This window comes from Drosophila sulfurigaster, chromosome X (genome assembly GCF_023558435.1).
Source record: "Drosophila sulfurigaster albostrigata strain 15112-1811.04 chromosome X, ASM2355843v2, whole genome shotgun sequence".
NCBI lineage: Eukaryota > Metazoa > Arthropoda > Insecta > Diptera > Drosophilidae > Drosophila > Drosophila sulfurigaster.
This window is the reverse complement of record NC_084885.1, coordinates 3,675,722-3,698,887: the sequence shown is the minus strand read 5'-3', so window position 1 is coordinate 3,698,887 and position 23,166 is coordinate 3,675,722. Positions and strand designations below refer to the sequence as shown.

General features: G+C 33.2%; 2 protein-coding genes and 1 long non-coding RNA gene across 6 annotated transcripts; all 3 read right to left on the bottom strand.

Annotated features, from left to right (window-relative positions):
• Positions 1 to 4,499: 4,499 nt before the first annotated feature.
• LOC133849000 (nuclear hormone receptor FTZ-F1-like) lies at positions 4,500 to 7,143 on the bottom strand. Its single transcript, XM_062284801.1, has one exon. The coding sequence runs from the start codon at positions 6,516 to 6,518 to the stop codon at positions 4,986 to 4,988; it is 1,533 nt and encodes a 510-aa protein (XP_062140785.1). The 5' UTR covers positions 6,519 to 7,143; the 3' UTR covers positions 4,500 to 4,985.
• A 3,590-nt stretch (positions 7,144 to 10,733) lies between these two features.
• On the bottom strand, positions 10,734 to 13,013 carry LOC133849341 (uncharacterized). 3 transcript variants are annotated; one of them, XR_009895361.1, is made up of 4 exons: positions 12,906 to 13,013; positions 12,670 to 12,840; positions 11,805 to 12,003; positions 10,734 to 11,737 (listed from the first exon to the last, which is right to left on the bottom strand). It is a non-coding gene; the product is annotated as an uncharacterized LOC133849341 (long non-coding RNA). The 3 variants fall into 3 exon arrangements; XR_009895359.1 differs by having other exon boundaries at positions 12,670 to 12,858; positions 12,906 to 13,011; XR_009895362.1 differs by having other exon boundaries at positions 11,805 to 11,909; positions 12,675 to 12,858; positions 12,906 to 13,010.
• Positions 13,014 to 15,395: 2,382 nt separating this feature from the next.
• Positions 15,396 to 22,090, bottom strand: LOC133847781 (stromal interaction molecule homolog). 2 transcript variants are annotated; one of them, XM_062283002.1, is made up of 8 exons: positions 21,959 to 22,090; positions 18,919 to 19,331; positions 18,654 to 18,817; positions 18,357 to 18,589; positions 17,889 to 18,004; positions 17,647 to 17,819; positions 16,995 to 17,589; positions 15,396 to 16,923 (listed from the first exon to the last, which is right to left on the bottom strand). In XM_062283002.1, the coding sequence occupies exons 2-8, from the start codon at positions 18,944 to 18,946 to the stop codon at positions 16,832 to 16,834; spliced, it is 1,401 nt and encodes a 466-aa protein (XP_062138986.1). In that variant the 5' UTR covers positions 18,947 to 19,331; positions 21,959 to 22,090; the 3' UTR covers positions 15,396 to 16,831. The 2 variants fall into 2 exon arrangements, with proteins under 2 accessions (XP_062138986.1, XP_062138987.1); XM_062283003.1 differs by having other exon boundaries at positions 21,994 to 22,087.
• Between the last annotated feature and the right edge of the window lie 1,076 nt (positions 22,091 to 23,166).

The window sequence follows — 23,166 nt, the reverse complement described above, 5'->3', positions numbered from 1 at the left end:
GCCATCACCAACGTGGGATCGCAGTAGCGGCAGCGATTTTTAATTTTATGTCTTAAAATTTTAATAAGTTAGTCTTAATCAGAAGATGAAAGCAAATCACCTTTTTTTACAAATCAAACCTCACGATTTGTTAATTTATATAAGTTAACACTCAAAATATTACGAAACTTAAATCATTACGATGTAGTATACGTACATATGTATATACATACATATAAATAAGGCTGCAACACTTTGTTGTTATGCCAACAATGTTTACATAAGCAGCGACTCTGTCGCTAACGCTAAGTGCCCTCTGCACATAGTCAAGTGCATTCGATATATGATCTGCACTTGATAACAGCGACCGCCCAAATGGCTAAGTCAGCGTTCTCACGCTTGACCGTCGCTGTGTATAAGTTAAGTAAAGTAAACGGTACGAACCCTACGTTGGGCGCCACGGTAATTGCTGCATATTTGAGCGACCGCTATGAGACGATTGCCACCATAAGTTTCGCATTCGAAGAAGCTTTTGTAAACATAAAATACATACCAAAACACCATTAACATTGACACCAACGCCAGCAACAGCATTTGATACCGTTTTAATTGATACCATTGGTCCATTACCTTAGAATTATATGCGATCTAACTAAGTTTTTAGTCACTATTCCAACACGAAATAAAAGTGCTAAAACAGTTGCAAAGGCTATACTCGAATCATTTGTATTGAAGTACGGTCCAATGAAGACGTTCATTACGGATCAAGGTACAGAATACAAAAATTCACTTATAAACGAATTATGCAAATATATGCATATAGAAAATCTAACATCTAGCGCTCATTATCATCAAACTCTAGGAACAATTGAAAGAAGCCACCGAACTTTCAATGAATATATACGTTCATATATATCAGTTGACAAAAGTGATTGGGACATTTGGTTACCATATTTCACTTAATGTTTCAATACAACTCCCTCATTCATGACTATTGCCCATATGAACTAGTATTTGGCAGATTACCTAGACAATTTAAAGATTTCAGTAAAATAAACAAGATAGACCCAATATACAACGTAGAAGACTATTCCAAAGAACTAAAATGCAGACTAGAAATGTCGTACAATAGAGCTAGAAGAATGTTAGAAAAAGCAAAAGCAGATAGAAAATTAAGATACAATAGGAATACAAATAATTTTGATTTAAAAATAGGAGATAAACAATTGCATAAAAACAGGTCAAAAGTTAGATAATATATACGAAGGTCCTTACGACGTATTAGATATAGGATTGAATGACAACATAACTATTAAAATACGAAATAAGAAACTACAGGTAGTACATAAAGATAGGCTAAAAAAAGTAAACATAGAACAAAAAAAAAAGGGTCTGATCAGCCAAAAGAAAAAAAAATATATATATAAAGACATAAATATGTTTGAATTTTAATAATTTCAAAAAAAAAAAAAAAAAAATTTGTTATTCCCTTTTATTAATTTAAAACTCAATATCATAAATCATTTGAATTCATTAATATTAAATATACATATAATTATATATACTAATATGTTACAATTATGATATAATTGATAGAAAATAACTTCACTTCTTAACGTTATTTTTCATAAGGAGGGAGGTGTAGTATGGGTATATATCGAGGGTACACTGTACCAATAAATAAACAGCAACACAAAGTTGCATTACATAAATAAGCAAACTCAAGTGGACGTGAAATAAGATCACCCACTTATGCTGCACGCTAAGACAGCATTCAAGCTAAGTCAGCATTCCCACGCTGACCGCTTGCAATACATATGTATATGCCCATAAGACTCTCTCTCCCCCTAACATAGTATATAAGATATATGTATATATGTGCAGCTACTCTTCTGCCGCTGCCAACGGCAGCGCAGTGGCATTCTAACATTATGTACTTAGGCTAAGCCAACAGAATGATTTTCATTAAAAACAATTAACAATTTGACTACAGAAGAGCACTGACGTGCTTTCACAATGAATTTGGCCACGAACATATCTCTTATTATCTCAGTATCCCTTCGTTTAGTCTTGAAAATATCTTGGAAATGAGCAGTTCGCTTCATTAATAAAATAACATAATTCAATTCTCATCGTCTTTCATTTCTGGAACAAAGTTCTAGAACAGTAAGTAACTAATTGGCGCCCAACTAGTGGTAATTTCGATTGCTCACGCGTTTAAATATCGCGTTTATAAATTCAAACTCTAAAGTCGCGGTGAACAGTGCAGCGCAGTGAACACTAATTAAACATATTTAACCAAAATGCAGTCAAATACAATAAACTGCGCAGTGAAACGCTCTCGCTAAGAAATAAAGTGAAGTGTTCAGTGTTCATTCATCAAGTGCATTTGCTGACCTTGCTCAACATAGCAGCGGCAGGTACACTTAATACAAGCGATTTAGAAAAAACAATAGCCAGATCGAAATAAACACCAGAGTTCAGGATCAAATAAATAAACTAACCTCCACAGTCAACCAAATTCTAAAGGTAACCAAAGATTCACAATCGACTTATGAGACTCTATTGGCTAGGAACAGAATGTTGTCGATGGAGTTACAAAATTTAATGTTGGCTATTTCCCTTGCAAAAGCTAACATTGTTAGCCCAAACATATTAGATCATGCAGACTTAAAATCAATTTGGTTAGAGGAACCCACCAACACACCTATAAGTGACCTTATGTCTGTCTCGTCCGTAACACTGGTCAAATAGCTGAATAAGCATTTGACCGGATGTCGTTGCATAGGCGGCAACCACAGCATATTTACGTGGCCGCTATGAAGCGATATCGTAACCGTAAGTTGCGAGATTGCTTTGTTTGTCTTGATATGTTAGTTTTGGTATTGCACAGAGGCACTTCGGCCCTGTCAATTAATAAAGATCTAAAATCAAACTCCGTCTTTTATTGGTAGACAAAGTTCTACCTTCAATTGAATAAAATTGTTTAATTTATACAAGTTAACAACAATGTTGACACATCAGAAGGTGGCTAAGTGCATCGACACCTGAAATGCACTCAGCCCATTCTGCAAGCTCTGCAAAGTCTGCAGAATATCCGCCACATGCCCTGGGTCAGCATAACATCGATCGTGGGACACTTGCGCAACCAGCGCCAACGCGGGATCGTCAGCAGCGGTAGCGGCAACGAGTTTTCATTATAAGAATTAGAATTGTCATAAGTTAGTTCCATTTTGGCAACCAAATAAAGCAATCGCTTTTTTTTAATAAAACAAACTTAACGTTTTGTTAATTTACATATGTACGCGAGTTATCACAACTACCTCTGCCTCGCCTCCTCCGCCTATGTGGGTCACTCGATATGTTAACATTGCAACATTGTTGACATCTTTTGTTTATGCTGATCCACGTCTGGGATATCATGCCGACTAAGCGGAACAGCCCAACGACAGCGACCAAGAAGCTATGTATACATACATATGTGCGCGCAAACCTCTTCCTCTCGACACACTTACATATTGTTACGATATTTATAATATACAAAATAATAAATTAATGTAAGAAAATAAGAATTCATTCAATAAAGACAGGGAGTAGCGATAACTACAGTCGCTCTCCCGAATAAAAATATAAAATAACTTAGTTCCGACCTGTTTACATGGCGACCGTGACTTCGGCTCGGAGCCTGAAGTGAAAAAAAAGAGAAAGAAAAGTTTCAAGTGAAAAGTTTCTGTCGAATAAATGCTCCAGCACTTGCCGTTATACAATTGACCACAAGGCCATTGATTAAAGGGGAATAGTTTCCTCCACCATAATTCATCACCCAGGATCAAGGATTCCCAACGGACATCAACTTGGCAACACTGGAGCTGATAAACCTAATAACTTATATATAACAAGAAAATAAAATTTTATTTTAGAAAATTAACACCCCACTGTAACTTTGTAAAACTGTAAATTAAAATAATTTTATTTCAATTATTTCCTAAATATTTATTAAATAAACATGAAATAAACAAATCAACACCCCAATGTAACTTTGTGAAAATTAAAATAATTCTGTTTCACACATTATCCAAATATATAGTAAATATAAATGAAATTAACCAGTTAACACTCCACTGTAACTATGTGAACTTGTAAATTAAAATAATTATATTCCAAATATTATTTAAATATTCATATATTAAATAAAAACGAAATAAAAGGATCAACACCCCACTGAAACTCTGTGAACCTGAAATGTATTTTAAATAATTTGTAATTTCAATTGAATTGTAAAATTCAATTGATAAATAAACGTCCACTGGAGCGAACCTTCGCTCGTGGTTAAAAACAAACACAGATCAATTCATATTATTCAATACAAAATTCTATTCCAAAGATTAAAATTTGAAAAAGACGACACCAATATTTGATTGAAATTATATGAAACAATAAATAAAAGAAATACACATTGTATCACTTTGTTGCAATGTTTACATAAACATAAGAGCCAACTATATTTCAAGGGCGATGCAATATGATCACACAAATATACTTGGCATGTTTTATACAGCTTTTAAGTTGAAAAGACACGAGATATTTAATAAAGTGCTTGAATAGAAGACAGAGGTCTTCAAACACAAAAAATCAATAGTGTTTTAATTAAAAATAATACACCCCAAACACCTAGGACTACAATCAAGAACTAATTCAAAATTCACGAGAAGCACATGTTGGTGGCCACAAAGTGCTGTGTGTCGGGACACGGATGGAGGACATGAAAGACCTAGGACATCAAACCTGCGAGGAAATACAGATGTCAATGACGAAACCCTACACGAGGAAAATAAATATATGAGTGTGTAGAGTGCGAGTAATGGGAAAATGCGGAGGCATAAAGAACAAGTGAAATAAAAGAATGGCATACACACATTGACACCATTTTGAGTAAGGATCTTCTTACGATTTCATTTATTTAATTGTTTGGATTACATGGATTTTGTATTGATCACATCGTGGTTTCACACCTTTCGCTTGGCGTGCAGCATCTCCATGAGCAGAGTCCTCGTTGGCGCATTGCCAGCACAGTGCTTCGCATACAGATACTCTTCGGCACGCGAGGCCATGGCATGGATTTCCTGTATGATGGTCAATAATCTGCTGAATTTGCCATTCATTGAGGGATAACAGAGAAGGGTGTAATCGAGCAGAGCTGCTTGGACACGCTCGTGTCCCTCCAGGACGATCTTGCTGTTTTCAACATTGATGCGCGAATCTGGACTCAATAGCATCATGAATTTCATGCACACATACTCGCCCATATCGAACTTGAGATCGATGAGCTTATGCTGCAGCTCGTCGAAGTAATCACGCAACTGGGGCACACCCAACAAGCCGAGACTCATCAGATCGAACACCTGACCGTTGTGCAGGTGCGTCACATCGGGCAGAGCGTTGTGTATGCGATGATGCAGATGATCGAGTACAAGGAGATCGGACCACGAGTGCTGCAGCAGTTTCATCTGATCGTCAACGTGGAGATGCTTGAAGAACACGCTGTTTCGCGCCCAATCGACTTGCGAGAACAGATTTTGATCCAGCACCTTGCACATCAGCTCAAAGAGATCCACCTGCACTTGATTATGCGTCTGTTTCTGCAGCAATCCAAAGAGCTGCGTCTGCCACTCGCGATCATCGATCAACTGCGCTTCGACAAATTCCCGAATCATTGGCGATACACTTCGCGTCGAATCCAAGCACAATTTCCTCTCAGCGGTGTTGTTATTATCGCTGGCAATCGAATGGCTGCCACATCCTGGCGATGACGATACCTGGGCTATTTGTATATCCTGCGAACTGTGCAGCGATTGCAGCGCCAACTGCCTCTGCCGCATCGCCTGCAGCTTGCGAGCGCGATTCCTTTTGTACATGGGACCAAACATGTTGCGACCGCCACGCATGCGATCCGCTCGCACCGCCTCCAGCTTCATGCCCACCTCGAGGCACTTTTCGAAGCGACAGTAGGGACAACGCTTGCGCTGTGTCTTATCGATGTGGCACGCACGCTCTGCCACACAAGTGTAGACCTTCTTATTTTGCACGGTCCGCTTGAAGAATCCCTTGCACGATTCGCACGTCAGCAGGCCGTAATGATAGCCGCTCACCTTGTCGCCGCAAACGGGACACAGCTCCTCGAACAGCTGCTTCAGATCCATGGAGTCGCCATTGCCCGATCCTGATCCTGATCCTGATCCTGATGCTGGACTGCTGGCATCGCCACCGCTAAAGCTGCCGCCTTCTGTCGGCTGATTGCCACATTGAGCCGTATCAAATTCATTCGTCGAATTGGATTCATCCTCCAAGCTTTGGTAGCAGGTAATAAGCGCATCAGTCTGCTCTCGTTGATTGGGCAGATCATTGGCAACTGCAGTTGCATCCTTGCAGATGGCAATAGTTGGAAAGCTCTGCAAGTCACAGTTGCTGAACTGTGTTGTGGTTGAGCTGAGGAAGTTGGCAGAACTTGGAGTTCCATTCTCCACTTGGTAGTAATCCATGTTCACAATGAAACCAAACCAAACCTATCGGGAATTTAAAACTTGGAAAGTTTGACTGCAACTCTCAGTCATTAAGTAATGAAGAAATATATTCGCAAAGAAGAAGTATTGCCAAAAGAAAGAAGTTGAATCTGTTTGGATTCTTAAGTCAAGCAATAAGTAAGTAACAATCACCAGATGTACGAAGGACACCGATAGCCACAACTCTTTAAGAGTGAAGAACCCTTAAACTCCAACACGAATAGGACTTAATAACTTACAGATTCCGCACTTCAAAAATATGTGTTCGAAAATCAACTAAGCTGAGATGCTGATGGCACAGTGATTATCCATTGACTGTGGTGTGATTGCAGAGAATGATCTCTTTATATCTGAACCTATCTATCAGAGCAGGTAGCGTGCGTTAATCCGCGAAGAAACTCCAAGTCCTTATGTTTATATTTGTTTATAACCCTTATTACCCTATAGCGACAGATGTGTTGTCGTTAGTTTACTTGGAAAGGTGTCAGGTATCAAGTCGAATCTTGAAAATGAGCGATATATACAACCCACAATAAATACCACTTATTTTATGATTATTGACTAAGATATGCAGGAGAACATGTTAATGAGATGTTCAGTAAACGAAGACTCTTATACTATACATACTACATGACGACCGTGAAAAAGTGCGAGTGACAGTCCGTCATTTGTGCCATCGATGGACAGCCTGAAGACACAATATTAAGCCACCAGAGCAACCAAGTGCGCACAACACAATACTACATAAAACTTAATTTTAATTTGCACTGCGATGCAAGCATAGTTATAAATAACTATTGTACAAACCAGGCAGTTTCTAGCTGCGGGTTTTTTCTTTTTTTTCCAAGGTAGGGAAATATGTACTACTAGAAATAACAAAAAAAGGCAAATAATTTTTTTAAATGAAATAATTATAAATGCCTAAGAATAGTAACAACAAAAATAAAAGAGGAGGTCAAAAGAACTTCCTCAATTTAAAAATTAAGAAATTGAATAAACAATTATATACCTCAGGAACTGAAACAGTTTCCTGGGAAGCAAATGTGGCTCTAAGACAAGAATTAGAGTCCACATATAGAGAATTAGAAGCGTACAAAAATAAGAAAGACCTAAAAGAAGCCAGAAAGCCAAAATGCCCAGCAGATTGTAAGGGTGCTTTTGACAATTCTGGCTGTGAATACACATGCAAATACACATGTGGCAAAGATAAAAACTAAAATAAAAATAATAATAATAATAAATCTCAAAATGAAAAAGTTTTCAGTTCAGTTGAATAAATGATATAAAAAAAAAATAAAAATAATTTACTTTTCAAAATTTTTTTGTTGATACTCTGACAGCATAACGAATGTTAAAAAACAAAATAGAAGCAGTCAGAGAATCAAATATAATAACCCAAAAGGGCCCAGGGATTTATCAGTTAGCCATTAAATCTAAATATTCACCCAATATGGGTCTAGTAGACGTTCCACTGCTAACGTTATCAATAAGGTTGAGCCACAATCAGTGGATTTAGATTTAATTAACATTCTGTTAATTATAATAACCTGTAATGTGCGCAAATTGTTTTTTCAAACTGTATAAATTGCACAATTAGTGCTTGAAAAAGAAACTTTCTGAGCGGATCCAAAATATTAAAACGAAATTTGATAAAGCGTATAAATGTTTAACTCAAAATAGACAAACGCATACGGATACAGTTAGTAGGCACGCCTTAACATTAATCGACAGCTTTAACGAAGCTCGATTACTGATATATCAACATAAAGACGTATTAACCAGAGAACATTGGTCAGAAACGTCAAGGCTCCTAATAAAACTTAGAAATAATAGCCAAATAGTTAAAGACAGGCATAATTTAAATCTAATTTTACCTTCTATTTTGAACACACACATACATATAGGTCAAGACATAATGCAGTCGAAAGAAAAGCGGTATCGGCAGCGAGCTTTCAATTTAAGACTTAGAATTGTTATAAGTTAGTTCCATTTTTGTAGCTGAATAAAGCAATCGCTTTTTTTTAAATAACAAACCTAACGTTTTGTTAATTTATATAAATTATCATATATCATATCATAATGCAGCCGCTTCGCTGCTGGCTTTACCGGTAGCGCAGCTACGCGGCATAGCCTTAATGAAATTGTAAAAAAGATATTGTTTAACAATTGGAGCGACACGTACATGTTGCTCCTAAATAAAGATCACCAAACTAAACCATTGTGTTTTAAATATATGGCATTGCAATTTGACCACATGGCGACCGTGACATAGTCCTGGAGGACTGGACGACGACCAAGCAGAAGATTAAAATTATCAGTGAAGACTCAAATCATCGTCTCTGGAATGGCATTCAAATCTGAAACATAATTGGAAGAAAATCGAAACCGAAACTGAAGAAACGGGAAGACTGAAGAAAAATTTCTGATTTATATACCAATGGAACTCTTGACTTAGGTCAGTTTTTCCAAAGGTTTGAAATGCAGGCCGGTATACATGAAATCAGCCAACTCAAAGTGGCACCGTGTGAAAATATCGTTGAATATACTTCAATAGATAATTTCAAATAAATGGGCAATAAAATATTGAAAACATTAAGAGTAGCGCTACTCAACCCGGTGACCATAATAAATAAACAAGAAAAAAAGAAGCTATTCTGTCTAATTTCCATGACGAGTAGTTTTGCATTTCGCAATACCATGTGATGGAATAATAGGCATTGATTTCATAAAGAAGTTCAATTGTCAACTAGACTTCAATCATAATGAAGATTGGCTTATCTTAAGACCAAACAATATGAATTTCCCAATTTATGTTCTAATAACATACAGTTCTAGTAATAACTCCATAATTCTACCAGCAAGATCTCAAAGATTCATCTATCATCAGATAAAGAAAGTATACTAATACCTAACCAGGAAAGTCAACATGGCATTTATGTTACAAACACAGTCGCAACAACCAAAAATGCATTTGTCTGATTACTGAATACAACCAGGACTGACCAATTAGTAAATATTAATAGTGTAACATATTCGAACTACGACATAGTTCAAAACAATCCAGAATGTATAGAAAAAACTGTCGTATCTCAACTAACAAACAATTTTCCAACACAATTCAAGCCCCAATTAACTGACTTGTGCACCCAGTACAGTGATATATTTGGACTCGAAACCGAATCAATAACCACAAACCATTTCTACAAGCAAAAACTAAGATTGGAGGATGATGAAAACGTCTACATAAAATTATAGAAATCCTCTCAGCCAAAAAAAATAAATTCAAGTTCAAGTACAAAAATTAATCGACAATAAAATAATCGAACCATCAATAAGTTGCAACTTCTCGGTAAAATTACATGCCGAAGTTAAACATATAAAAAATTTGCTATCAGAACGTAAATGTCAAATCACAGCCACGCTATAATCCAAAATATCGCTAATCCAAAAAGTAACAAAAAAATCAAAATCACATTACCGGAAAAGAACATTTAACAAAAAGAAACGTATATGAGATGACTTGTTTACCAATAGTAAAATATAAATTCAAATAGAAACAATAACACATTTCATTGAAACACTCAATAAAGTATATTTGCAGATAAATATTTTCAAGATATTAATATCCCATCACAATAATAAGAAGTGAACCATTCTTTTGTGTAAAGCAACAAAGTTTTTCAATTTTCAAAGTAGAATCAAAAAGTCACCTCTAGGAGGTCCAAGGATACTATTATCCTATAAAAATCGGTCCGAGCAAAAGTAAAAGTTTTTCTAGAACAAACATTCACTTTTTAAACATACTGAATGTAAAAATAATTTATTTCTTGAATTGAAAATTTGGGCACTACTGGGTTAAATGACATAGATAATCTAAAATGAATAAATAGAAAACCAAAATACATTTTTTAACGAAACTACATCATAATAATGATAAACAGAAATAAACTGCAATAAGGTTTTAAATGATACAAGTCAAAAAGCGCAAAGGGCGAAAAATTCAATCGTCAAAGAAAAATCATTCATTACGAGTACTTAAATGAAAAACTTGATCATATTGTTTAACAAATTTCAACAAACCATATTCAAAGATAATATTAAACGATAATGGTATCATTATCCTCGTCCTCATTCAGTAAAAAGAAAATTAATAAATAATAGAACACTTGAATAGATTGCAGTAAAATTAAAGCATTAAGCATGACTGTGAGTTGTGCCAAAATATAAAATTCTATTGGAGCCAACCAAAATTAAAGTTCAAAATGTCTGGTTTAAAAGTATCTTAGTTACACTATCTATATCTTGTTATCTATCTACATATATCCATATATTGTGTTACTGATAGAAGTCTTGGAAATTGCTTTTTTGCTTTTCTTGCTTTTAAATAAGTGCTATTTATGGATTTATCCTTATGAACTTTAAATACAATATTAAATTTACTAATTTAACAGCCTATTATTGGCTGTTATGCAAGTGCAATCATTAATTTATATTATTTTGTAAATTTACAGTTTTTCATTAACGGATTGTTATTTTATATGAGCATAAAATGTTTACAAACATGCTATCAAACAATGATTTGTTCCCTTATAAAAGTTTTTGAATTGTCTCCTTCGATTGCTTAGATTAAAGTTTTTTTTTAGTTTAGTTTAGTTTTTTTTTGCCGAATTATACTAGAACTATTAATCGCTTATATTTCTTACTACGTACATTTTAATGTTTTTAACTAAACATATGGTATTTGCTCCTTTTCTAGAGAAGTTTCTTTCCCAGTTGATCTCTCAATTGCAATTGCAAAATGTGCAGTAAACTGATTAAACAGATTCTCTTGATCTTTGTGTTATGAATACTATTATTATGAAATTCTGCAATATAGTATTAATCGCGATTGTAAGTTTAATTGTTTTTTGAACCCAATAATACGGTCTACTTGCCCTTTGTTACTTGCGTTGCTATATTCCAGTTGGTGATGTAACATATTCCAGTTCCAATGTCAAGTTGCATTCATAGAATACGCTGATTTTCGATTTCCTTCTTGACATTCACGTACTAAGATGTATACACTTTTTTATATTTCAGTTTCTGTATACATATTTGAAGATTTTTCCGTTGATGACTTATTTATGAAGCTGAATTATCATTTATTACAGTTGTGTCGCCAGTCCAATGTTACAACAGCCCGAAAGGTTCAATAAGAACTGCAAATCCATAAAGGAAGTCAGTAAGTTTTGTAAGTTTACTTACTACTGTCAAAAATATGAATACCTTTATTTTGGCATCAGAGAAGGGCAATCAGAAATATTATGGAAAAACGATGGACTCGATGGTCGATGGATGACAGTCATCGCTATGGTGTCATTATGTTTATTTCTAAGAGTTTTCAGTTACAACTTTCAGCCTTAATCACAATTGAAATGCAATTTGGCTAATTCATCACAATATCAAAATTGCAATCATAATACTACTGAAATGTGGAATTTGTAGAAGTTAATTAAAAAAACCTACGTTTTTACGTTTTTATGTCCTAAAAATGGAGAAATTAAGATTATTATTATTACGTGCATACAAAATATATACGAATATATTATTTTCAACTTAAAAAAAAATTAAAAAACATTATTCTTTTAAATGGGTTTGCAGCTGTTTACGAATACATGAGCAGTATTTAAATTTTTATTATCTCTTGATTTTATTCTGAGTCGAATAGAGTTTCAATTTAAAGTTCGCAAGCGTAGAAGCAAATTAATATAAAATTATGATTTACATTGCAAAGTCAAGAAGAGAAAAAAGTCAAAGCAAGATTGAGAATCACGTGATGTTAACTCAAAGTATTTGCGCATGCGTAGCTGCAGATAAGCTGATTGTACAGTTAGAATTACTGGATATTGTAAAAGCTCAACGCTTTTTACAATTATGTGCACAAATATCTTTTACAAAACGATGATGAGCAATAGAATAGAAACAAAACTGACTTTATTAAGCAATCACTCAACTAAAGAGTTTGATTTCTTAGCAACATCTATTTGGGAAGTAAAAAAAAAAATGAAATTCACTTTGTTTGCATGTTTCAAGACAAAAAATTGTCATGGAAAAAATATGTAGTATATACATTTAATATAAAACAGCTCACCTTACAATTTCGGCTATTGTTCAGATAAATCCATTCCAGATATGTATGTATATCTCCTGCTCGCCAGCGTAACTAGAAAATGTCATCTCTGCATCAGCATCATTTCCGTACACAGTATTTACAGATCATATATACTTAACTCCAATAATTTGTGTTTAATGCGCGGATCGCCTAATTTTTGTAATTCGACTTTTTTATTACTTTAAGTAATGCCTTGTTTTTTTGTTTAAGCTCACCTCTTGTGAGAGAAAATTTGGATATTGTATCGTAATAATTACTGAGCTGAAGACTTCCGCTTCGGGTGTTGTCCGAAAGACCACAAAATGTTAAATGAATCTACGAATTTGAAATTCAAATCGTCTGAAGCATTTTCCACATAGCCAATATTCCTTCATATACACACACATTCAAAATGAAAGGCAGAATTACAAACTCACACACATATGCGGCAAGCTGGCAACTTACATACATACTAGTACCATATGTATATGTTTTTCTGCTGATCCGACAGAACTGCGCGTCGTTCGCTTGGTGCTGTTTATCTGTACTTACGTATTTCTGCCTCAGTGGTAGTTTATTTATTATTTACTATATATGCTCGTATGTTTTATAAAGTATACATTGTATACCGATGTGTAGATCACATTTCCATCTTGTAGATATCAATGTATTTGTGCATTGTGTACATTCCATCTTGGTACACTGGAGTAGTCCATTTCAGTCCATACATTGTAAGTATTGTATATAAATGTGTGATATTGTTTGGAATAAATATAAACAGGTACTCAATGCCAGCTTATAAGCATATCTCGTAGTAGTGCTCTGGTTAGAAAAATATTGCAACTGTAGGAAATTCTTCAAGAAAGCTTTGAATGTTTGCAATATTATTTTAAATCAAGTAAGAAAGCTACAATCGAGTGTGTGCTCGACTATGAGATACCCGCCCGCTACCCATTTTGAAATATACCAAAGTAATAAATAACAAAAATATGGCTTTATTTGGTATATTGATAGTACATTCAAAATATACCATAGAGTGCAAAATATACCAGATTGCCAGCCAACGCAGCCCGTAATAAGTAGGCGGTTTTTTGTTGTCCTTCAAAAGTGTTTCTCAAATAATTTCTACAAATTTACAGGAATCTTAAATACTGTATTTTAGAATTGAGTTGGTGCTGATAACTTTGAATATATATATACATTATTTATTTATATACGACGCATCAACTCGTAAAAAGATATATACAACCGCGGTCCAGTATAATTTTTTTTTCTTTAATTTACATTTTTGTCAATTTCTTTATAGAAAATCTTTGCACACTTTGCGTAATACTTACTGATTGGAATAGTTCTCGATATCGATCCAAATATATTTAAATAACAACGACCAACATTTTTTGTAAGTTTAATTCACTTTATTTTCACTTTATGATTTGTCAAATTTTAATAAAATGAAATAAGATCAACATAAAATTGCTTTACAATGCTTGCAACATTTGGGTTTACATCATTTTTTTTAAAAACATTAACTCGATCTCAAATGATGTCGTTTTTTGCTGCAATATCATCGCCTGATGGAATAGAGAGGTGGAGTTTTTTGTCCTGAGATTCGCAGGTCAGAAGAGCACGAGTTCGATGTAGATGTGAATGTGTTGGTCAACATTTATAGTCCACTTAAATTCTAAACATCGTATCACAGATAACATATTCTCTTCAACATCAAAATACCGATTCTCAACAAGTTAAAATACAAAATTGTTGAAATTTTTCCATTGGCAACCATTAATACAACAATCGACATTTAACATTGCTTTGTAAGCTACGAAATTAAAATGTGAAGCATCTGAGATCTCTCTGTGCGTCAAGGCTGTTGACACTGATCAAGAAATAATTTGATTTTGTTTTTAATGCAATTTATTATCTTTAAGTACAATGAAACTGGTTTATAGAATTCAGCGATATCAATGTACTTGAAAATCTCCCACAATCCGATTTATTCACTTTTTTAAATTGGGATTAATTTTGTTTTAATTTGGAAGACCAAAGCAGTATAAGTATTGTGCCACATACTTACAGGGAAGCTTATGAAAACTGTATCCAATTCTTTTAGCATGCATTCACATAAAATTATATGTATAATATCCATTCATTGGAACAGATCTTAAATACAATACAAAAATAAATATGGTATATGTGTTCCACAGTTTATATATACTATGTATTTATTTAAGTTGCACATTAGACTAATTTTATTGTTTATTTTATAGTGTGAACATTTAATAATCCGAATGTGGCTTTGCCACCAATAGAAAACTTAGTTTGGTCATTCTATTTATCTTTTTTAATGGTTTATTTACATTTTTCGAGACAACACCTTACCCAATCAGTATTTTTTTCTAATCTAATTTATTTAACAATTTACAATTTTAAAAATTTGAATGTAAAAAAAAATGTTGATAGCATATAGTTACAGTCCGCCCACTTGAATAGCACATATAAAAAATGTTTTCTAAAATCTGATTTGGCTACATTGCATTATTTTATTTATTGCTTATAATAGCTCTTAACTATTTTTTCATTTTTTTTTTTTTCGAAAATAACGCAGCTTAGTGATATATCACCAATAATTTTCCCTACACCTGATAATACCCTGACGTATATTTACACTTTGGACCTGGACCAATATAATAGGATTAAGAGATTAACTAAAATCGAGCACTGTGGAGTTTTTTTTTTTTTAGATACTTTATTTATTTCGATTATGACGACAGTGCTGTGATAATGTCCAGGTCCGAAAGGTAATTTCAAAATGTACAGTTCTATATTCAAAGGAATTTATAGATGTGGACAAAACTTATAGCTAACAGTTAAACAATTAGTTTTTTCGCAAATGGAAAACATTTTATTCTCTTAATTATCTCAAAGATTCACGTTTTACATGCTGAAACAACAGCTCGAGTCCAAATTCTTATTATTAGTATTGCTATTCAATTGGCACGGAGTGTATTTGCACACTTTTAATAAGGATCCATTATAATAGTCATTATCAAATGTTTTGATTTGGGTAAAAAAAAAATCTGGTACATAAATACTTATACATATGTACATTTAGTGATATATGAAGCATAGTAATCAAGTTTCAGCACATATATAAATACGTGAATAATGCAACTAACAATGTATTAAGTAACAAAAAAAAAACTATGCAAATACTTAGGTATTTTTCACTTCTAGCTTTATTTTCAAGTGATGGCATGAAAATAATGAACCGTATAAGATGCATTATTCAAAAACACCGATGAATATGTCACTTGCAACTCTTGTAAGACCTGTTAAAATTTGCATGTTCATTATAGTATATTATTTATGCGTCTGGAAATTGTATACCATGAAGAAAAAATAATAAAATGATACAGTTCAATAAAACAAAAAATAATTACAAAATATATGTATATTGAATACTCAAATATTTTGCTTCTTAAGAATGGGAGCACCATGTTTAAAGATTTTTATGGACTTTTACATTTAAAATCAGTTTTTCGAATGAATCATAAATACTAAATATAATAAATATAATGGAATCTTTCATGTATTTATACGTTAACTCTGACTGCCGAATTAGTTCAATAATTATATTAGATAAGTAATACACAAAATTGTAGATTTATATGTAAATACCTGCATATAATTAAGCATTATACAGGCCACACTTTGTGTGATGTTTTTTAATATATGTAGCAAAAGTATGCAAATAAACTTTAACGTTCACCATGCATCTGGAAGATATTGGATTTTTCTGTACGCAAATATGGTATTTATCGATGTATCCTACTCAGAATATTTTATTTTAGTTTAATATGCTAGTAATAAATATTGGTCAAATAGAACTCAATTATTTGTTAGTGCATATGAAGGTAAATATGTTGAGTTTTTTTACTAATATGAAGAGATAATTTTTTTTAAGTTTCGGTGACAGTTTCGTATGGTTGAGTGTGGTAGACGCGATTAAAAAATAACAATAAATGAGCTTTAAAAAAAAATATATATGTATGGAACATAGCTGTTCAAGCATATGTCTGGTACTCAATCACTTATAGGGGCCAGCTAGATAGGTGTATCCTGCGTTGTTTTTTGTTTTTTTTCCATTCGCAACGCAACAATTTTACTCCGTAGCAAGCAGAGAAAAATTCTCAAAATTCATCTTACCTTGTACTGATTCATCGTCCAGATCATCGGTGCTACTTGTAATACGAGCTAAAAAATGTACATAAACATTGTAATGATAGTTTGTATATAGAATTATTAAGGCAAATGCAAATACCAACCTCTAGAACCCTTTGAGGAACTAAGACCACCTGTGCTGTTAGTGATGCCACCATTGCGATTATACAAAACATTCTCCAAGTAGGATAATCCATTATTATTAACAATGCTCAGGCCTAGGCACGTTTCAATTTGCTTCCAGCGATGAAGACGTTCCTGCAATTCGTTAGTGACTTCCCCAAGAGCGTTGCGCGCTTCAACAATCGAACGGTCTACGTCATCGATGCTCTTACCATGAGTCGAAACAAAGGCACCCACCAAACTAGATCGCTTTTTCCGCAGCTTTTCACAGGCTTCCCGTGCAGTTTGGAGTTGCTTTTCAGCCGACACGCGTTTCTTTTGATGATTTTTGCTCTCCAGCTCATAGGTGTATTGGAGCCATGACTGCAACTGCTGTGGGGGCGCCCAACAATTGTCGACAAGCTCGAATTCGGCACGTGTCAGTTCATTGCGAAGCATTTCAATTTCTTTTTTCAGCTGTTGTACTTCCAGATCTGAGCTACTCGAACTTATTACGGGCACTTCTTTTAATCGTCGCTCGAGGTCCATTTTTTCCGTGGCCACATTTTCCTGTTCCATACGCGCAAGTTCCAATTCCTAAATAAATGCATATTGTTAGTTCTTAAGTATTATCACCAAATTTCCAAGCTATACCTTTTGCATCTCTTGTAGACTCTGTTCAGCCCTCTGCAATCCTTCCATATCTTGTGCCATGCGCCTTAAATGACGCTTGGCATTTTTGTTTTGTTGATAAGCATACCAGCATCCGATAATTGCACTTAATAGAAGCGTAACAAGAATGTAGTCCTTCCAGCGAGTGCCCGTCTCTGTAAATGTGGGTTGATTTCCAAATATAATAATTGTATTATTAGCAACTAATGAAATTTGCTACTTACCTCGCGGCGGTCCAAACAATACCACATCCATAGCCTTAAGAGATATTTTTTGCTTATGTATGGGGTCCTTTATTCCAAGCACATTACTGACATAATGTAGATTATTAACAGCTAATCTAGAAGCATACGTTTTAATGTAAATATTAATATTTAAATTGATTACGATTAAAAATATTGTATTAATACAAGATTATGCTAACACTTATGATTGAAAGCTACAATAATAAATAATTTAAAATGTGCATAGCATACAATACGTAAAATAAATACACTAGAAAGCTACTAACTCTTATTAGTAGAGACTCAAAAAAGGCTTTCGAAAACTTCAGCAAAAATATTGCTTACATTAGTTAAATTAGTATATATTTCTCACATGCTGTAAAGCTATCCCGCCATTAGGATGTGTATTTATTGCTTAAAATATTTCGGTTTATCTCGATACTATTTAAAATGGAACACGCAATTTACCTGGGCAAAGCAGCTCCAGTAACCTTGTGTAATTTAAATAAGTCAACATACTGTGGAAGCTGAACAGACTGTGCTAGCCAATCGGTGGTTTGCTCAATAGTCCAATTATGAACTTCTGAACGCAACCAAGCATTCCAAAGTTCTTTAACAGAAATATGCATATCATCATTAAAATGAAATGCTTTTTGACGTTTCTCGTATCCAGAATCATACTTTAATTCTTCGCGAAGGAACTATAAAATAACAAAATAGATTAATTACAGTGCTTTGATAATTTGAGCACATAGCTTTACTTACGTCATCCGATTCGCTTAAATCAATATTTCCATTATCATCGTCATCTAATTGACGATGTAAACTGGCAATAGCTTCCATTCCGAGGCGATCCTGTACGTTTCCATTATAACAATCAAAATCCTCACTATTGCAAGTGTTGTCAGAAGAGCCGCTGTTTATCGGACCTATAAATATGGTTATTAGTAAAGTGTTTGCAGATAGATGATTTAAGATCAATAATGCGTTGGGCATCAATTATTAATGAATAAATATTATGTTAACTTACTGAACTCATTGCTGACGGCCTGCGACATCGCTTCGCTCAAGAGATTATATGAGCTTTTATGATGATGTGGTTCAAAATGCGGAGAATTGTCTCCACTTACAGAATATGACTGCACGGCCTCCGAATGCGGCGATGCTGAAGGTGAAGTTGTATGCACAATTGGTTTGCCATTTGGATTTTCTTGTTTTTTTACTTATTTCGGTGTCTCCGCTAACACTAGATACACTGTTAGTGGTCGCAATGCAAGTATTTTCTGATAAACAGTATAGACATATAAGCAACAAGTAGTTCCAAACGGCGTGCATTTTGTTTAACAGCGTTAGTTTAAATTAATTTTAAGGAATCCTTCGATTTAACATTTAATTTGTTTGATTCTCTCTATATGTTAGAGTCTGCTGGGACCAGTCGGTGACCTGCAAAATAAAATAAACAGTTAATATGGTAGATTTATATATAAATACAACTGCCAACTTCATAACTTAAAGTTTATTTCTGCCCAATTTAAACATTTTTTAATTTTATGTCAATTAAAACAAGCTACGATTTGTAATAACTTCTAACAATGCAATTTAAATTAAAAACACATCTTTATATTTATATAATATAAACGATTCTCAATTGGTGTACACAAATTTCTTAGCGCAAAAGTACAGTTTACATCGAAAGTTTCAATCGACATGAGTCGAAACACATGCGCGCAATATTGAAGGCACAGAGTATATTATAATCGACCCATTTTGTTTAAAATTTATTTTCCGAATTGGTAGATACAGATGAAAAAAATAGATAAATTTGTAAAATTCGACACTACTGAATCATTTGGGCTAGTTTTGCTGCTCAACTCTTGATTTATTACAAAACAATTCGAATGCATTTAGGATTATTACCATTCGATTTTTCTGTTTCATTGCTTCACGACAACCACTTGTTAAATGAGAACCGTTTCAAGTGAAATAATTTTTTCACAATATGAGTGCTATTAACGATTTATCAGAACCCTTATCAGTAAATTTTGTTTTATAATTCAAACTCTTTGAGAACTTCACCCAAAATTATTTGCGGGTGGGTCTTTTATATTCTTGAGTAATATCAAAGAATAGCCCCGAAATGTGAAAAATGCCATGAAATAACTTCTGGGTAACCCTAAAAATAATTTATGTTCAGTTGACAACTGCAGATTTTATATTATGCCAAATCCCGATTATATATAAAAAGATTTATTTTTTTGACTCTCATACAATTATATTCAATTGACGAGCTTTCTGATTGGAGTAGAGACGTAATAGCTAACGCATAAAGTACCCAAAATAATAATTGATTTACGATAGGATGAATGAAAGATAAACTCAGAGGTCATTGTTGTAAAGCAAATACGGCCACATCCCATGTCCAGAAAGAATCGTGAAACAACTTAATTAAACATAGATCATCTGCTCTCTGAATAGAAAGAAATGACCAATCATCAGAGCCATTTGATATATTTTATTTATATCAGCAATCAGATCGAGTCACTTAATAGATTTCAAGAAGTTCATCAGCAAAATCTACTGATCAAGAGCTTAATTGTTAAAAAAAAATTACAAATTAATGAAGAGTGAGGGTTCAAATTTGATTAAAAATATAAAAAATGCGAAACTTAGACCAAACGACGAAAGTAAATTATTATCTTAGCATTGCTTTGATAAGAAGTCTTGATTTATGAAAGCTTTAATCGCCGGCTGCTAACTTTTAGTCCCATTTTATTACGATAATATATTCGTAGCATCTAAAAACCTAAAAAAAAACATTGTATTATTTACGTTAGAATTACTAATAAAATTTAGCATTGTATCGTAAACTGGATAGCTGGATTTAGTTATACCAAATTGTTGTTTATTACACAATCGTTCACAAATTATTGTAAATCACTTACTTATATTGTTGATCTCGATGGATCTTAACATAGATATGACCATATGTAACAAATTTGTACGAACAGACGGACAGACGGATATTGATATAATTTGGTATACTTCTACTTTGGTAATCTTCTGCTTGACAAATCTAATACTCATTTTATTGAGTGTGAATGGGTCAAAAAATACGAATGGAACGAATCTCTTTTATCCTGCAGCTTTACACAAGATTGAAGATCGTATTCGAGTTGCGACACAACATGCAATAAGGGCACCAACCGACATCTAAGCTGTACAAAATTCGGTCACATGGCAACAATTTTTCTCTGTAAAAGGTATCAATATTAATACGCAGTTCATATTATTTGGGTAAGGTTCTTGGTAAGCGTTTGCCTTTGCGATAACGACTGATATCATTTGGTAAACATTTGGGAGCAACAAAAAAAAAAGCAAACAACTTGTCGCTATTGCTTACTCTGCATACAAAATGCTTGTAAAAAAACATGTAATAATGAGAAAGCTTTAGTAATAAAATATCATGACATTGTATTCAAGGCCAAATGGATCATAACACTCGATTTTCTTTTGTTTGATTTATAACGTTGTCACCTCCTCAAATCCACTAAAATATAAAATATATGCCAATGAATGTATTGTACATACATATGTACATATGTATGTATGTACATGGTCACATCTGTAATATACTAATTAATAAAGTTACTAAAAACCTTTTGACAGCAATAATTACTCAATTCGTTAGCTCGAGGGCCTGAAAATATATTGTACATATGCACGTATGTATAAATATATGCATGCATACATACATATTTTAAAAATTACATGACATTTGTATGTACACAACATTCGTTTACAAGATCATTATGAATACCATGATTATACATGCATTGTATGTACATCTGTATATATTTACTATAGCCACTGTCTGATGATACATACATACATATGTAAGTATGCATGCATGTACGTATGCTGATATGCGGTTTAAAACTGGCTTTACATTGTGGTATCACATTTAAAACTGTTTTAGACAATTGTATGCACATCTGATTCATCCATTTTATGTTACTTACTTATGTACATACGACCGTATGAAAATGGAATGATAATAATAACATACTTACATGCATACGTACATATGTACTTTGCATGAAATTACCGCAATGTTTTTAAATAAACAAAATTTTATTTGGTTATAGGAGTATACAAGGAGCAAATATATAATTATTAAAATAAATATTGTAATTGAAAGAAAAATTTTAAAATAAATTTACATACATATGTCAATACGTATACTAATACAAAAAAAAAACAGCGTTGCTTCCGATACTAATTTATATAACTATCATAGAAATAATCAGATGGCAATATAGCGCCGGATTGTTTTTATAGAAAACAGAACGACATTATACAGAATTCGTAGTTCAACTTTGTTTCCACTACATACACGTTTGCGTCAGATTGCATACATATAATATATATATTTAATTTATAAGTCATCCAGATTGCAGATTATATCAGAATTTTTAATTGTATCAAATTCACATGTACATTTAAAGAGCACGCCATATGTTAATATTTCATTCCCATGCATAGATGTTTCTTGTCCATATTGTTCCACTCGATAGAGTTTCGATAGACATGAGTCAAATGGACGAAACTGACTGAAAAATTATTTAATGTTAAAAAGACATTAAATTGTATTATTTTTGAAACCATAATTCGAATTTTTTTCCAATAGCAAGAGTTTCGATATAACTAAATAACTGGGTATTTTTAAGCAGAAAACACCTAATTTCGGAAGTAATAATATATATATAACAAAGTATTATTTCCGTAAAAACATAATATTATATTATTAAAAGAAAAAACTTTAAAATCTATATAAAATAATTAAATAGATACTAACTAACTCATAGCTTCGAGTCGTCTAAAACACTGATGATTATTGCGGCCTCTTTCGTACTTAATGAACTAGAACTTAAGAATGTGAAGTGGGTTTTTGTTTAATAATTTATTTTTACAACCTCGAAATATAAGTATCTTATAATTTAATTCGTAGCTAAGGGAAATTCAAATGTGGACATTTCATTTTACTGGTTTAAAAAAATAGCGACTTCATGTAATAAATAAGAAAATATAATTTTTAGTATTTTTTATTCACGTTTACTGAGAGGAAATGAAAACAGATGTCACCGTACACAACAAACGCGCCAAAGTTTGAAAATTGTACTACTGGGTCATTTTATGTTGTTAAATTTACGATTTCTCTGTTTTTTTCCACAAACAATTGTCTATATTGTAACTTATTTAGTTTTTAGATATTTATTTT